This window comes from Phyllostomus discolor, chromosome 4 (genome assembly GCF_004126475.2).
Source record: "Phyllostomus discolor isolate MPI-MPIP mPhyDis1 chromosome 4, mPhyDis1.pri.v3, whole genome shotgun sequence".
Classification (NCBI taxonomy): Eukaryota; Metazoa; Chordata; class Mammalia; order Chiroptera; family Phyllostomidae; genus Phyllostomus; species Phyllostomus discolor.
Window position 1 is genome coordinate 59,571,192 of NC_040906.2, and position 16,648 is coordinate 59,587,839.

The following is a 16,648-nucleotide window of genomic DNA, read 5'->3' on the forward strand; positions in this document are numbered from 1 at the left end:
AGAAATATTTGTGAAATGCCTCATATGCATCAGGGAGCATTCTAGAAACAGAGAACAAAAAGACAAACAACAAAGATAGACCCTCTGCATCATGAAGTTTATATTCTAGTGTGTACACAGTGAGATTTGAAGAGGAAAAAAACTAAACAGAAATGAAGCAAGAAACATATCATATAGAGATAAATGCTAGAGAATTAGAGTTCAATGATGTGGGAAAAGTCACTAGACAGGTATTTTAGACTGAACAGTTGGGAAAGACCTCTTAGAGGGAGTGACACTAAGCTAGATCTGAATAAAAACAAGATAACATCTCATATTATCTAGCTGCATCTCAATTCACTAACATAGAGTTATCTGAGTGGTGAGAGGAATGCAGTGAAGGAAGAAAGTATTTCTCCAATATTTCAGGAAATCCCCCATACCACTGAATTAAAGACTGTGAGAACTATAATAGCAAACAATCCATTTAGAAGAAAATTCACACCCTTGCATATGGGTGTGAATGTTAGTTTCTTAACATTGAAATCGGCTCTACCCTAAATAGAGTTTCACTAAAGGGATGCTTTCAAATTGGTGTACATTGCTGTAACCAACTCCAAGGTTTCCTGGCCAGGTTTCTACACAAACTTATATTTTCAAACCCTTTTCAATATAAGGAAAACTAAACATGTTGTAGTGTCAAATCAAACATTTGTGGTCAAATAATCCCACTGGAAGGTTATTGCCTTACATTTAATGTCCCAGATGAATGAAATCAAGTTACTCTTCTCAAAAAATTGATGTTTCAAGACTAGTCGTACTGGGGAAACTCTAGAACACCGTCTGGAGTCCGAGCCAATAATCTCTAGAACAAGATACAGCCCCTTCAGGGGCTCCAGAATGGACTACCTTTTTAGGTCTCTTTTGACTAAAGGATCTGCCCTCCTAGAACTACTTTAGGTGGACGAACTCAGAGCAGGGATGGCGGTGATGTGAGGCACATGCCAACCTGTAGTCTGCCTAAAGCCCCCAGCAGGTGTTGCCAGGAGGTCACAGCACTCCTTTCTTCTGATTAAAGAGTCCTCATTTTCTCAGTGACGGGTAACTGTAAATAATTGGTGAGAGTTGACACCTAGGTGAGGTCTATTTTCCACGTCTTACACGGGGTTTATACATAACTGAAAGCTTCTAAAAAATTGAGATCTTAAACTTTTCCCTTGGCATTGACCTGACAACTTTTGCTACATTATTACATTTTATTTGGGCTTTGATGATAGCTCTACCTGCCATATATTTATTATAATTTCTTTTCATTTTTTCTCCTCTAATTAGTTTATATGCTTTACTATTTTAAAGCTAGTCTTTTAGTTTCTGGTGCCCTGGTTATATATCCAAACATCGACCTTGGTTTTATTTTTATTTTTTCCATCACACTCATAGGTGCAACTTAATTGCCTACATGTGTGTGATTCTTGACCTAATCATCTTTTAACCAGCTCACTAAACAATAAATATCTTGTAAGAACAACCTAATTAAACTTTTAGGGAACAGAATACTTCAATTTATTATATTATTATTATAATTTTCATGGCAAATTAGTCTGTGTACTTGTTGATTAAACTGTTCTATAGCCCATAAGTTTGCTTGCAAGGCTTCTTTTCAGTTTCTGTGCTGAACATGACTGCCCTGAATCAAGGCCTAAAACAGAGAGGTGAGAGCCAAGGAGATAGGCCCTTCAGCTCTGTTCATCAACACTGATGATTTACTTTTATTGAAAATGTCCCCTAGGTCTTAAAGAAAACAATAGTTTCCTCCACAAGTTGATATAAATTGGTTGTTTAGAAAAGGTTCAGTTTGGAGGTTCTTAAAACAGGTTTTTCTACTCTGAAGTTGTATAGGTAAGAGGACTGACCAGTTCCTACTTCAAATTTTGTGTCTTTCATAAACTAGGTTGTTCCTATGATGAAATAAGTTTTGCCTCTAGTCACAGAACCTAGAATACACGGCATAAAGGCCTATTCTCTCACACAAAAAATGCGGGCAGTCTAGAGTCATGTGATAGCTCCACGATGTCATGAGGACCCTGGGCCTCTTCCCTGCCCTCTCCTCCTCTCCCCTCCCCTTCTCCCTCCTTCTCTCCCTCCCTTTTTCTCCCTCCCTCTCTCTCTCTCTCTCTCACTCCTCCACTCTTCTCTGCCCTTTTAGCATTTGGCTTCCATTCCCAAGGTCAAAGATAGTGTTTAGAGTTTTAGCTGTCACATGCTCATTCTAGGGAGGAGGAAGGGAGAAGATGGAAAAGGCAAAAGTACACGTGCCAACTATCTGATACATAAGGAGCCTTTCTGGAAATACCGCTTAACATTTTCTCATGTCTTGTTGACCACTGGCTTGGAAATATAGCCATTTAGTTAGCATATTTCCACCCAGAATAAAATTATACAATAGTTCTATTCCTAGGAAGAATGGATCCTGGGTGGGAAACTAGTAGTTTCTGTCATGAACATGAGAAGAGGAGATTTTGCTAAGGAGATTTGCTTAGGTAATGAAGGGTCTGGGAATTAAAACATAAGAGGAACAATGAAAGAAACTGGGGGGCTTATCATAGATAAGAAAAGACTATGGGTAATGTAATAACAGTGTTTAGTTCTTTAAAGAGATTCATATGGGAGAAAGTTTAGATTTATTTTATGCGACAATTAAAACTAATGAGGTAGATAAAGGGAGAGGTTTTTTTTTTTGTTTTTTGTTCATTTTGTTTTGTTTTGTTTTTGGTCAACCATGGCTGAGGACTTTCTCCCCAGAGAACTTTTTAAAAATAGAATGGGCTGTTTTTTGAGGGTTCCACATTTTTATTATTATGTGAAGGTTTCTATACTAAATTCTTTGTGGGCCGTTGCCTCATTATTTTTATTTTTAGACTACAGGCCAAGAGTATATTTTCATAACTATCTAAGGTCTCTGAATTCAAGGATACTTACTTACTTCAGTGAAGCAATGAAAAAAACATAGAATATTCTTTGCTTCCTGCAGATTCTGGAATTACAGATGCAAAGTATTATGGAAAATAAGATGAAAATCAAGAGAAGTATCGCCAAGCATTACAAGGAAAACCCATCATTAATAAGTTTCCTCTGCAAAAACTGCAGCGTGCTCGCCTGCTCTGGAGGCAGTATCCATGTGATTGAGAAAATGCACCATGTCAACATGACGCCGGAGTTCAAGTGAGTCCAGGAAAACTCAGTCGAAGTTTCTTTAAAAGAGGTGAAGCAGGTTGTATGTAAACATTCTTCCAAAATAGCACAAATTAAATTTATTATGTTTTAGAACTTCTTCTCTTTAAACTTTCCCAAATTACATCTCTATTTCAGATGTTTATTTTTTAAATATGCTGTCTGGGGGAGGGAGGCAGACATGTAACGCTGAAAGCCATTTTGATCTAAGACATATCAGTGTTTGTAAGTTCATATTTGTTCTGGAGTTTTTGAACAACTTAAGTTAAAATAATTGACAGACTTAAAGAAGCCACAAAAGGCAGTGTGCTCCTTGAGAGGTGGGTGTGGAAGGGGCATCACCTGAGGATGAGTGTCAAATTCAACCTTGTGCACCCACTGTGCACGGGCTGCATATTGGTCATTTGTGAATTCTCAAGAACGTTTCCTATTCCTCGATAATTTTAGGGAACTCTATATTGTGAGAGAAAACCAAGCACTGAAAAAGAAGTTTGCAGACTATCAGACAAATGGGGAGATCATCTGCAAAGTGTGTGGCCAGGTGAGTAAACTGCTGGGGGTTTGTTCTTACTTTGGTCAAAGGAATTCTTACGCGCATTTAATTTTTTCCTTTCCCTTTCTCTTTTGTTTTCTAGGCTTGGGGAACGATGATGGTGCATAAAGGCTTAGATTTCCCTTGTCTCAAAATAAGAAATTTTGTAGTGTTTTTTGAAAATAATTCAACAAAAAAACAATATAAGAAATGGGTAGAATTACCTATCACATTTCCTGATCTTGACTATTCGGAATATTGTTTGATTAGTGATGAAGATTGACATTCAATTCAAGATTCTTTTAAAATATTGTCAGCTTAACATTCAATATGATTTTGATTAATATTTTATTATAATAAGGAACTGATGTAAGAATTAGTCACATAATGGCTCTACTCTGAGATGAGCGGTATAAGGGAACACAATATATCATGCTTTCAACTATTCATCTTGTTTATGGATGGGGGTAAGAAAATCTACTGGTCAAGCTCATTGGAGTGGAGCAGGTATGTGGAATACTGTGGGGAAGTGCCGGTGTATAAGTGAGGGCCTGAGGCACCAGTTTCAGTGCTGTCACTAATTTTCAAAATAAAATTAAGCAAATCAGTTTATCTTTCTGAACCAGTCTCCTTATTGTTGAAATGGTTATAATATTACATCTTTGCTTTTATTAGTTTTCTATTGTTGCATTGATGCAGACACTGGCCTGCAGTGTCCCTGGTGTTATGGATGAGACAAGACATTCACAGAGACTACCGAGTCCTGTGGAGGAAAAAGGATGAGGAGAGTGCGCCGACCCTTGCCTTGACAGGATTTTATTGGGTTTCAATTTGCACAGGAATACAGGTAAAGCTCATTAATCATTGTCAGGCAGTAACGATCAAACAATAGATAGCATACAAAGAACTGCAAGGGCTTATTCTGAGTCAGGGTCTGTTAACTAAAGGGCTACAAAACTTTGGGAAACAAACTTATTTCCTGTTTGGACCCTTATCATTTAATTGAGAGCATTCTTAGCGAGGCAGGTTTCACAGGATTTTATATATTCTTTCTTAGGCCTGATCACCTGGGGAACCCGCCCTTTCCAGCACAGGGCTGTACCATCCTTTGTCATTGGTTCAAGCTTAAGTCAGGCAAAGGAAGTAAGGCAGCCAAGAGATTAGGAGACTTCTCACAGTCAGAAAGAGGACTAAGGCTACATCAAAGCCCAGTGGCAAGTGTCCATCACCCCTTTTTGCTGTAGCCCCCCAAGTCCTTCCCTGGGGGCCCCATGTGATTGTGCCTGTGTTAGGTTGTCCCTCCCTTGGGGAATCTTACCCATCATTGGCTAAGTGATCAAGCATTGGGGGCCAGGCAGGGTGAAGTAAAAAGGGCAGAGGCAGCACCTTTGCCAGGGAGATAAGCTTTGTCTCCTTAGTGGCTTATGGTCTGAAGTTCTCTCACTCAGCCTTAGCCATGTGGGAGTTACAGCTTCTGAAACCAGGCAGAGCGGTTCCCAACAATCTCCCCCTTTTTTGTTTTTGAAATCAACTGTAGCTGTTAAGCCTGTGGAACCTACTATTTGCTGTTCTCAAATGCAATCTTAAGAAAATAACCTCCATATCTATCATAAGGCACAAATAAGGATTAAGACAAGGGCTGCTAGGACCCAACAGCTGCTAGGACCCAAACTTGTAAATTCAGTCCCTCAAACCAGTTTTTAGGGTTCAGCCATTATAGATCATTGTCAAGGGTGTGGGAAAAAATGTTGCAAATGCAAGGGAACAATAAGAGTAACAGGTCTGGTTACACTTCAGTCCTTGGGAGAATTAGCACAGACTTCAGGAAATTACTTTAAAGATATGCAGCAAGGGCTTGTTGCCTGAACTCTGGGTGAGAGAGTTTTAGCAAGAGCAAGTCACAAGGCAGCCTAGGTATAATGCAGGCCTGATTTCCCACGGGAGAACTTCTTCACGGATGTGGTCTTGTGAGCCGCCATGCCCCCCACTGGTTTTCCACATGGGTGCTAAGCTACATTTCCATGTCCTGAGAAGCGGTTCCTTACATTGCATAACAAATTACATCAACTTGGTGGCTTAAAGCAACACACATTTATTGTTGTACACATGTAGTTCAGAGGTCTGGGCAGGGTCTTCTGCTCAGGGTCTCAGAAGGCTGAAACCAGGTGTCAGCCAGACAATGTCCTCATCTGGACGTGCTTGGGAAGAGTCACTCCCAAGCTCTTTCAGATTGTTGGCTGCTGTTTCCTTGCAGCTGTAGAGTGGAATTCCTGTCTCCTTACTAGTTGTCCACTGGGATGACTCTGAGCTTCTGGGGCCTCCTCACCACATGGCCCTCTCACAGCACAGCTATTGCTTCTCCAAGGCCAGCAGGAGACTCTTTCCTGAGTCTGCTAAGATGAAGTACTCACAGGGCTGACCATCTCAGCTCATGCCTAGGTCCTGCCCATACACGAGGGGAGGGGACTTTTCCAGGGTACATATAGAAGTATGCAGAAATCTCAGAGGCCACCCTAGAATTCTGCCTACCACACCACTTGGACAGTTTTTGTTAATAAGTGATGTATGTATACATATGAAAGCACTTTGAAATATATGAAACACCATAAAAGGCAAGATACTATTAAGAAGCAGAATCAGGTGGTTTAAGGCTTACTTTCTCAGTCTTTCCTCCATGAATATAACACTATGCTCAGAAATGACCAACAGCAGGGATGGTGGCTAAATGCAGACCAGTTACCAACACTACAAGATCATCTGTGTCCATGGAGATGTCCAGGGTTCACAGAGGATTTAGCAAGGAGAAGATGCTGGATGGTATCAGAGAAGGAAGAAAAAAATGTCTGCTTTCACTCCACCCTAGCACCAGACAGAGGAGTAAGCTCTTGGTGGCTGTGACATTTTCAGTGTTTCTGAAAGAAGTGTATAATCATGTGGAGATGGTGCAGTGCCCAAGCACTTCAGGACATTCTCCTAGTAGACAAGCAGCCAATTTTGGCATAGACACATGATTAAGACAAAGCCACAACTGACCATTTAAACCCACGCTTACCCAGCCTCACACATGTTCTGCCTCACAGAAAGTTACCTCCTGTGACTAAGGAGGAATAAAGAGCTGGAGGGGTGAAAGAACTTCTGTGGTTTCGACGGAGTGAAAATTCAATCTAACTAGTTCTGAATCTTGATAAGACTTAACTAAGGGTGAATATTAACCAATCAGAGCTTTTGGGAATGCAAGAGGACAAAAGAAGATTGTGGTTTCTTAAAATACTTTTTAAAACTCCAGCTGACTGCACTTAAAGTACTGCTCTCTTATAAAACATTTTGGAAACTGTAAGAAACCAAATGCATAAAATAGCTAAATGTACTACTGTAACATATGTAGACTGTTTTTAAGGTTTCAGCAAATATCAGGTTCTTTCATCTATGTTTTCCAGTACTTTTTTTTAAATAAAGAAGTGTTACTTCTACTTCAAAGTTTTAAACTCTATGTTTCAAATAGTATAAAACTTAGTATGTGATGGCAACTGAAACTCAAACTATGGTGCATGTATTTCATTCAAAAACAACTGTGATACTTGTAGCATTTGGGTTTATTGTTACTGATCAATGTAATGCTCATAATATTTTAGGGTCATTTACAAAACATGCTCACGACATGTAGACATTGGCCTGGTGGAATTCCCGAGCTTTAGGCCCCACAGAACTCTTCAGTTGGGTGATGCTGAGCAACCTCATCTCATAGGGCCTGTGTTTCCTCCCCCAGAAAATGAAAGAATAGATTGAATGATTTCAAAAGTCTTTTACAGTTCTACCATTCTCATAGTCTGTGCTTCTGTCTCCCTGGCTGCTTCCTTCCTAAGGCCATGTCCAACACTCGCTGAGGCTGAAGGTAGCTCATCTATGCTAAAGGGCATTGCAGTGGTCTTGCAGAACTAGAGGCAGGTGTCTTGAAGTAGGTTTGAAAGGCCTGAAAGTCAGGACATTTTGGAACAACATGTATTTCCAAGTCAAGCTTGTGGATAAGAAAAGTTAACAATTTATACCAGAGGTAGTTTGAGATCATTTCAGACCACATGAAATTAAAATGAAGTAGCATAGTTTACATATATATCTTGAATATAAGGTGCTGAAGAAATTCAAAAATGAAGAAGAAATGGGTTTCTAGAGGATAATTAGTGTATGTCAAAAGCAATTGCTGAAAGTGAAAACTGCTATAAGAGAGGTGAATATTTTTCTTTCTGCAATTTAATAGTCCCTGCATCATGGTGTCACACCTTAGGGAAAAGGAAGTTCCTGGTATTACTTTCAATTCAGTTGACCATAAAGCCAAAGAAGATTTGGCGTTTCCCGTCATCATTGCTTTGAAGGTATGAGAGACTTGCACATACTTACGTGCTGATGGGAAAGAGAATGAGAAAGATTAGTAATGTTTAACACCAAAGGAAATTGCTCATTGGGTGTTATTGATATTTGCTACCAAATTCATCTGCTACAGTCCTTTCTGGCACACTGATTCCTTCTCAGATGTGGGCCTTTGCACATGGTTAGAAGCCCTTCCTCACCATCTCTTCAGCAGTCATCCTTGATGTCCTTAGAAGGCAAAAACCCATATGTCCCTCCCTGATTCTAGCACAGCTCATGTTTTTAGAACTAGAATGGAGAGAACAAACAGGGAAAGGAACACTTAGTTGCCCTGGGCATGATGAAGCGCTCAATTCCAAAATCTGGTAAACAATTATGTGAGTCATAGCAATAAAGAAAAAACAAGAAAATTATTTTATTTGATTCTAAGAGTCATAAAGTTAATTTGGAATGATGATAAGCTTTTGTTTTCTTCACTCTGTGAAATTCTCCTTAATTAGTCATACAAGGGATATAATTTTGTAACTTTGTTTTTGTGGGGAGAGGATGAAATGAGACAAACTTGGGTTGGGATCCTCACTGGCTTTGTGATTTGGACAAATCACTTACTCCCTCTGAGACTGTAGGGAGCTAATACCAACCTTGAGAGACAGTCATGGCAATTCGGGTGCAGCATGGAACCTACCTGGCAGTTGGCACTAGTAGGGATTAGTGTATGGAATACCGTTGTAAGAGCAGTCAGAAAAGCAGCAGCAGGTACCGCACAGCTGCAGGTATCACACACCAACAGAAATTTTAGACCTACATTTGACCATCAGTGTTACAGTCCCCGCATCTAATATTTAGCCCAGATGGCTTATCTCAAGAAGTAAATTGTAGCTATAATAAAATGTGATCGCTATGAATATGTATTCTGTGCAGCTAGAGGAAGGATTTAATGTCCAGTAATTTTTGTCCAGTATGAGCGGTGGTTTCCTTTTACTGGTTTCTAAATCTGTAAACTTTTTTTCTCAGATCTTAGGTTATAAAATATGAAATACATATGGAAAGCATTGCATGTATTTTTACAATTTTTAGATATTTTCCACACAGTATTATGAAATCCCTCTTTTTAAATGAAATGAACCGTTCAATAAGCATTTCACTTGAAGATGAAGTTGGACAGTGGCGAGCCCTGTTAGCTCACAGTTTTTAGATCTGAACTCAAAGCCAGATTCTATGTGGGGTCGTGGGAAAGGGGAACAGACTGACTACAGGAAACAGTATTTAACCACACAGTTGTTGGAATACTTTTGGGCCACTATTTAAATGGAATAAATCTAATGCAATATATGATTATTTACAGAGTAATTTTTAAAATGGGCAATTATTTAGACCAGGGGTGTCAAACTCATTTTCACCAGGAGGCCACATCAGCCTCACGGTTGCTTTCAAAGGGCTAAAATAATTTTAGGGCTGTATAAATGTACTACTTAACTGTTAAGGAGTGAAATTACATTAAGCCCTTTGAAGGCAACCACAAGGCTGATGTGCCCCCCTCCCCGGTAAAAATGACTTTGACACCCCTGATTTAGACACTTATAAAAGAAATTTAAACATTTATTTCAGTTATATATATATGCATATAGATAATAATAAACCAAAGATGAGCTTCTTTCCAACTTAAATATCTCTTTCAAAACCTGTCTTCTGCTGTTCTTTCTGAGAGCTGGTATTTTACTAGCTACACACAGGATGAACAGACCACTGAAAAGTTATTTCTTTCATTTTGAGTCTCTTAACAGTTCATGGAAGTTATCAGAATTTATCAAGCTTCAATAATTTGTATAATACAAAAATGACCGAAACAACTGATTTAGTGTTAACTTGGACACAGTTGCCCACCAGAGACTAAGATCAATTCAGTATCACACTAAGTTCCTACTATACTGTAAATTTACTTATTTCATAGCATTTGACTTAGATATATAATTTCTTTTATTTTAATTTTTTATTCATTTTTAGAGAGAGGGGAAGACAAGGAGAGACATATCAGTGTGTGGTTGCCTCTCACACACCCCCTACTGGGGACCTTGCCTATAACCTAGGCATGTGCCCTGACTGGGAATCGAACTGGTGACCCTTTGGTTCATAGCCCACGCTCAATCCACTGAGCTATACCAGCCAGGGCTAGATATATAATTTCCTGACTTGACTTTGCACAATTCATTCTAAATAACCTCTTGATTTCAAACTTTCAACTTATACATTTCAAAGGATTTATTTCATTAGACAAGTGAAATACAAATTTTTCTCTAAAACATTGATTTTTTTTGGTGCTTTATTAGTTGAAATAGCTTTTTGTTTTGAGAGCCATCCACAGGTATGGGAGATATAAGGTTGCATTGGATTGTGGAGTATCCAGGGGGTTTCTGAGTCCTTTTTTGGGTGATCCTGCCTTGACACGCAGATGTTCTATTTACTTAAGTAATTATGAAAGAGTTAAACTGATATTAATAAAATTCAACTCCCCCATGATGCTTTGGGAAGGAAATAAACTAATGAAGGAGGGTGCCAACTTCCAACAGGGGAACAGTCATGAGCAAAGGTCAAGACTTCTCTGCATGGAACTAGACTGTGAGCTGTCTCTTCTCTGATCATATCCATTCTGCCCAAAGATACCTTGAGAACCAATCCTATTTTCCCAACATTCTCCTAGACAAAGGCCTGAGCAACTGTCCCGGCAAAGTCACCTTCTGGCCCAGAAAAGGTCATTGGTTCATAGTTACTGAGGAAAAGAGTGTCAGACAGTCATAGTTTGCTCTGGAAACAGTGTGGCAGGTAGAGAGATGGATAGTTGGTGCCATGTACATCTCTGTTCACAGTATCTAATTATTTGTATACTTTAAAAATGTTTTTTTTTAATGTGCTTTATAATGGGTACTGAATTTGACTGAACTAAGTGATTGAACTAAGAAAAACTGACCTGTACCAAGTAAGCCTGGTAAATACGCTTCAACAAAGAGTGAATTTTTGGAGAAGATGAAATAGATATAATAAAAATAGGTGATCTTTAAATGGACAGTGTAAAAAAATTGAAAGAGCTGGAGAAAAAATGTTAAAAGAGGATCCAAAGTTTCAAGCCCGTTTATAGGTCAAGGCTTAAGTAAGAGACACCGGGAGAAATTCAAGACTCAAGAGGAAGTGAAGAGGGTATAACTGTGGAAACCAGATGCATGGGAAAAGGGAAGAGGATGAGAGGATAAGATCAAGAGCACAGGAGAAGGTGAACGCTGGATAGAAGGGTAGCTGCTGCTTCTGAAGCAGGAGAAAATAAACATGAATAAAAGATACAGCTAAATGTGCACTTACAGAAGTAGGAGGCTGGTGGGATACATTCTCCTGGCATCAACCAGTAAGTTATCTGCTGAGCTGGACTTTGGATTTGAGGATGGAGATGGGTTCAGAAGAAAAGTAATAAAGGTTTTTAAGCATGGTTTGAAGGAGGAAAAATGACTAATTAGAAACTGTTAAGAGGATTGCCATGCAGTATGAGGACTGGCGAATTGGGACTAATAAATGTAGAACCAGTGATTTAATACAGCAATTTTCAACGTTTTTCATCTCACGCTACACATAAACTAATTACTGAAAGTCTGAGGCACACCAAAAATATTTTTTGCTGATCTGACAGAACAAATAGGTATAATTCTGATTCATTTACACCCTATGGCTATTGTTGTGTTGGCTGTTGTCATTTTTTATTTGACAGTCTAAAGAAAAAGAGGTCAGTGCTCCTGACTAAGTAGTCAGGTACTGCATGTTTTAAAAATATTTGTGGCACATCAGTTGAAAATCACATATTTAATAAATGTGTGCAGGATTTGAGACTAAGTTCTGTTACATTAACTCTTTGGAATGTGAAAGGAAAAAATCTGAATATTTAAAGATTTGTTGGACACAAAAAGCTTTACAAGTTCTGGTCCAGTGTAACCCAAATGAAGTCAGTCCCGTGTGTGGCTCCTTTCAGCAAGGGGTTGTATCTAGAGGAAACCCATCATCAACATCCACATTAATAAAACATAACTCAAATATTTATTTCTGACATGCAAAAAAAGTCCAAATGAAAAAAAAATAAAATAAAAAATAAAAAAAAGTCCAAATGTAAATTGCATATCATACAATATTTTCAAGTCTTTTTAAATGCTGTTTTTCCAAGAGATGTTATTCCCCACCTCTTATTCATTCATTATACAGGAAAAATGCTTCATCACCTCTTTTTCTCTTTTCCAAATCCTTAAAATTGTCTCCCTAAAATCACCTTGTGTGTTACTTTTTGTCTTTTCTACCCCATTCTCTCAGTCTTTTTCCTTTATAATGTAAACCAATATGATCTATGTTCATTTCTTTTTCTCACCGCCCCCTTTCTTAGGCTTAATGGATGCCTGAACCACAAACAATTTTGCCACCTTAGAAAGGTGTGTTGCGAAGTGGGGAATTTTTGTGAACATTCATACTAACATTTTTAGTCCCTGGAGTATCAGAAAATCACAGTGCCAGTTGTCAATTTATTGCCTCTCATCTCTAAATTCAACCTTTCTATCTGCTCCCTAAGCAGGCATCTGAGCCCTTTAAATATTTTTGCTTTGCCAGATGGCATGACATTAAACTTTTTCTGTAGAAGGTGCTGGAGAGACTTCAGGAAAAGAAAAAAAAAGGTTTTGCTCCTTGGTTGTGGTGTGCTTGCTCAGAAGCTTCTCCAATGTTGGTGGTGTCTCTAGTTTCTGGTCCTGCAGTACATGTGGCTTTCTCTAGCACCAAGGCCTTGCACGGCAGCCAGCAGTATACTCAGTAACCAGCAACTGCATCTTCTCAGGCAGTTTTATGTAGAGAGCCTCCAGGAAGACAGCTCTCCATAAACAGCTTTCCTTGGCACACAAAGGGCACATTTCCAGCAAGCTCCAAAAGACAGACAACCTGCAAGTTCTGCAAGTGACACCTGCAAGTGACACCATGGCAACTCCTTTGCTTTCAGAAACCTATGACTGTCCTATCCCATATGGTCTGCATCTTGGCCTTGGGTGCTTTATCTCAGCCACAAGGGAAGTGGCTGCTTTGTATGCTGGCTGTCTATCTATTCTTCAGAGTTCCTTTTACTTCTGATTAGCTAACCCTCTGTTACCGTAATCCCTTTATACTTAATAATTACTTAGACTAAATTTTACCTGTTCAAATTACTCTGAAGTTTCTCCAACCAGAATGAACTCAGGCTCATACAATATATCTGAAGAAATATGAGAATTAGTTCACAAAAGGGTATAATTTTCAAATATCCGATGACTCTTACATGTAAACATTGTCTTTCACACAGGCAATGACTCAAATGCATGACCAGTTCTCTAACCAGATCATTTAGGAACAGGACAGGATGTAATTTACAACTGGATAGTTTTGTTTGCTGAATCCAAACAACCAACTGTATACTACCAGGAACAGAAACAAAGATTCCTACTTTACCTGAGAAACTATGTCATGAACTGCTCAGAGGATTAAATGAGAAAATATGTGTATCACAGAGGGAGAAAAAAATCACTTTAAAACTAGGAGAATACCTCTCAGAGAGAGAGAGAGAGAGAGAGAGAGAAATAGAACTACCTTTGTTTTAGAACCCACTAACAAGTTTTTGAAGATGAAGCCTTTTTAGGGGTTCCTGGGTGATTAATAAAAAAGATAGCTAAATTGTTTTTGCATAAAACAGGATCAGTTAGACAGAGCTAGAGAGGAAGGGAGAAAATTTTGAAGAGAGAGGGAATCCCAGGAGCAAGGCAAAGTAGAAATTATCTGTGGAAATTCCACCATCATTGTCCCAAAACGCCAGTAAATCTGCTACTTACACACTTGAGTTTGTTGTTATTTGGCACCAGGCATCAGGGCCATCTGGCAGGGCAGCATGGAAACCGTGAGCACACACAGGGAGAGTGCACACAGAACACTCCAGATAACAAACGGTGAATACAGTGTGGAGTGACTAACACAAAGAAAGCATTCAATAATATTAATTGCTTTTTCTAAATTTGAGAAAATTTAGAAAAAGAAATTAGGTATAAGATAAAATCTCTGACCTTGGGGAATTAATACATTTATTGCAAGTTCAATGATTATAGGCACATTATCAGAAAAATATGAGTATACAACAATTATATGGTATAAATTATAGGTATTGCAGAGCTCAGAAAGTCAGGGATCAATTGAAAAGTTTTCTGAATTAGAGTGGGTAAGGAATTATATAATGCCTCGTGACTACAAGATGTTCAATTCCTATTTCTTCCAAGTTTAAGAAGGGAAGAAGAGTACCAAGTGCATTCTAAATGGAAGTAACAAGGAAGAAAGAGGAAAACAAATATTCCGCATATTTATTGCAATGTCACACTGAGTCTCGGCTTGATTGCATAACCAATAATGAAGTCATTTTAATTTTTCGAGCAGTGGAGTGACATATTTTTGGAAGATGACCTGTAAGGAGTTAGCAGGCTAAGTTATATTAAAGAGAGAAAAACTGGAAGGAGAATGATCGAAGAAGGAGCTTGTTGCAGTCATTCAGGCTGAGGTACTGAAAAGCTGGATTTGGTTACTGGCCATGAGAATGGAAGAAATGAGTGGTTCTGGCTGACGTGGAAATAGAATCATGATCTGGGAAGACATGGCTGGCATCGAACTGATGGCAGTAAACAAAACAAATACAAAAGTACAGGAGTTGGTGATAGAAACAAATACAAGAAATTTCTTTACATTAACTTATTTTTGCTCTCAATATGACTCACTTCTGTTTGTTCGTCACCTCATGCCACATGTGATCATATTCCTGATGCATGAAGTAATGACAATTTTGTTGCACCCAAGAATTTGTTCGCTGAGTTCCAGCTGTTTCCTAGTTCACCCACACTGATCACTGAGCTGTGGTGGATGCCATTTCCTTGTCCTGGGGAAAAGGCTTCACATGAGTCAGAATCTCCTGATTTTAAAGCAAACCCCTTGCTTCCCACAGGCTCTGGTTCCCAAGGAAGAATAGCATGATACATCTTGTCCGTTTCCTACGTCCTTTCCCACTCTACCCATGTGGTCAAATTGGCTGTGTGCTTGGGGCTCTCTTGGTCTCTCAAGAACTAAGTACGGTGCTTTTGGGTAACCATTCTAGTAAGGCCAGGGAAGTAAGTTTCAGAGAGCGGAAACAGAGTGATTCCATCCTCCCTATTCTGTGGTCCTCTCCAGAGCTGCTCTGTCTCAGGCTGTGGCCTGAGATAAGGATACTTTGTGAGACTTAAAGATTTTTCTAGACTGGCTCTGCCCAATAAAACTACAGTGTGATACACATAACTATTTGCAATTTGCAAATAGCTACATTAAAAAAGTTAAAACAGATGAGACTAATTTTAATAACTTATTTAACTCAATATAATAAAAATATTATCTTGATATGTTATCAATATCAAATTATTAATATTTTATAGTATTTTTCTTAAGGTTCAAAATTCAGTATGTGTTTTATATTTCTAACACACTTCAGTTTGAATTTGCCAAATTTCTAGTGCTCAACAGGCATGTTTGGCTAGTGGCCACTGGAGTGAATAGTACAATTCTAAACCTATTTTTTTAAAAGAATAACATACATAAAATTCAGCTTAAACATGAAATTTCAATTATTTTGCCAGTCATTAACCAACTTCGAGTTATCTTATTTTTTCTTAATTTTCTGAAGTCTTACCTTCCTAGTTGTGCACATCTTTACACCTGATAAAACAATGTCTTGAGGATACATAATGGACACCATGGTAGAGGATCCCCTCTTAGGGATGAGACACCCAGCCACCCACCCCGAGCCTGCAAGTATTGCTGCTAACAGCTCACAGTATTGCTACCTCTCTCTCTGGGCATTACCCTAGGTTGTGGGACCTGCCACCCCTAATGTTATGCACTCTTACAATTGACCTAAAACCAAATGACTGATGAAGGGACACAGGTCTGTCTCCCTTTACTCTACTTAGGACAACTCTAAAGGACCATCTCAGCTCCTGAGGCCCTGTAGGGTAAACTGAAACCTTTAATGCAATTCTTCTGTGAGTGAGCATCTCCCACTGCCCCATCCTGCCTTCCTGAAAACCCCTTCCCCTTCCCCTTCTTCCTCCCCCAAAACTCTGTTTGCATCTCTCCATCTCTGAATCTGTTTCCCGAGAACCCAGTTTAAGAGAAAAGTAGTCTCTTTTCTACCCAAGCAAGATTATAAGCAGTGTTTGAGTAAGGAGCAGGAAAAGTAGTAATCAAGCTTTGATTCATTTCCATATTTTGTAATTACACCTCCCCACACATGAATTCTCTCTGACTCTCCCCCTGTTCACTCTCATTGTCTTTCTCGTCCTATATAGAGTCTTTCCCAAAAGACAAAGTTACAACCGAGTAAAGGGTATGATAAAAACTGGGATTTATCAACAGCACTGCGCTGAAGCAGGAGAAAATTATCCCAAAGCAAAAAAAAAAAAAAAGATGCAGGAATGAAACTGAGGACAG

At 38.9% G+C, this 16,648-nt stretch overlaps 1 protein-coding gene across 1 annotated transcript in view; it reads left to right on the forward strand.

Annotated features, from left to right (window-relative positions):
- Positions 1-4,352, forward strand: part of IFIH1 (interferon induced with helicase C domain 1) — a 50,160-nt gene extending 45,808 nt beyond the window's left edge. The window contains exons 14-16 of the mRNA XM_028510530.2: positions 3,011-3,201; positions 3,658-3,751; positions 3,846-4,352. Of these exons, the coding sequence (XP_028366331.1) occupies positions 3,011-3,201; positions 3,658-3,751; positions 3,846-4,025 (465 nt within the window). The 3' untranslated portion in view covers positions 4,026-4,352. The remainder of the gene's footprint in view (positions 1-3,010; positions 3,202-3,657; positions 3,752-3,845) is intronic.
- The last annotated feature ends 12,296 nt before the right edge of the window (positions 4,353-16,648 follow it).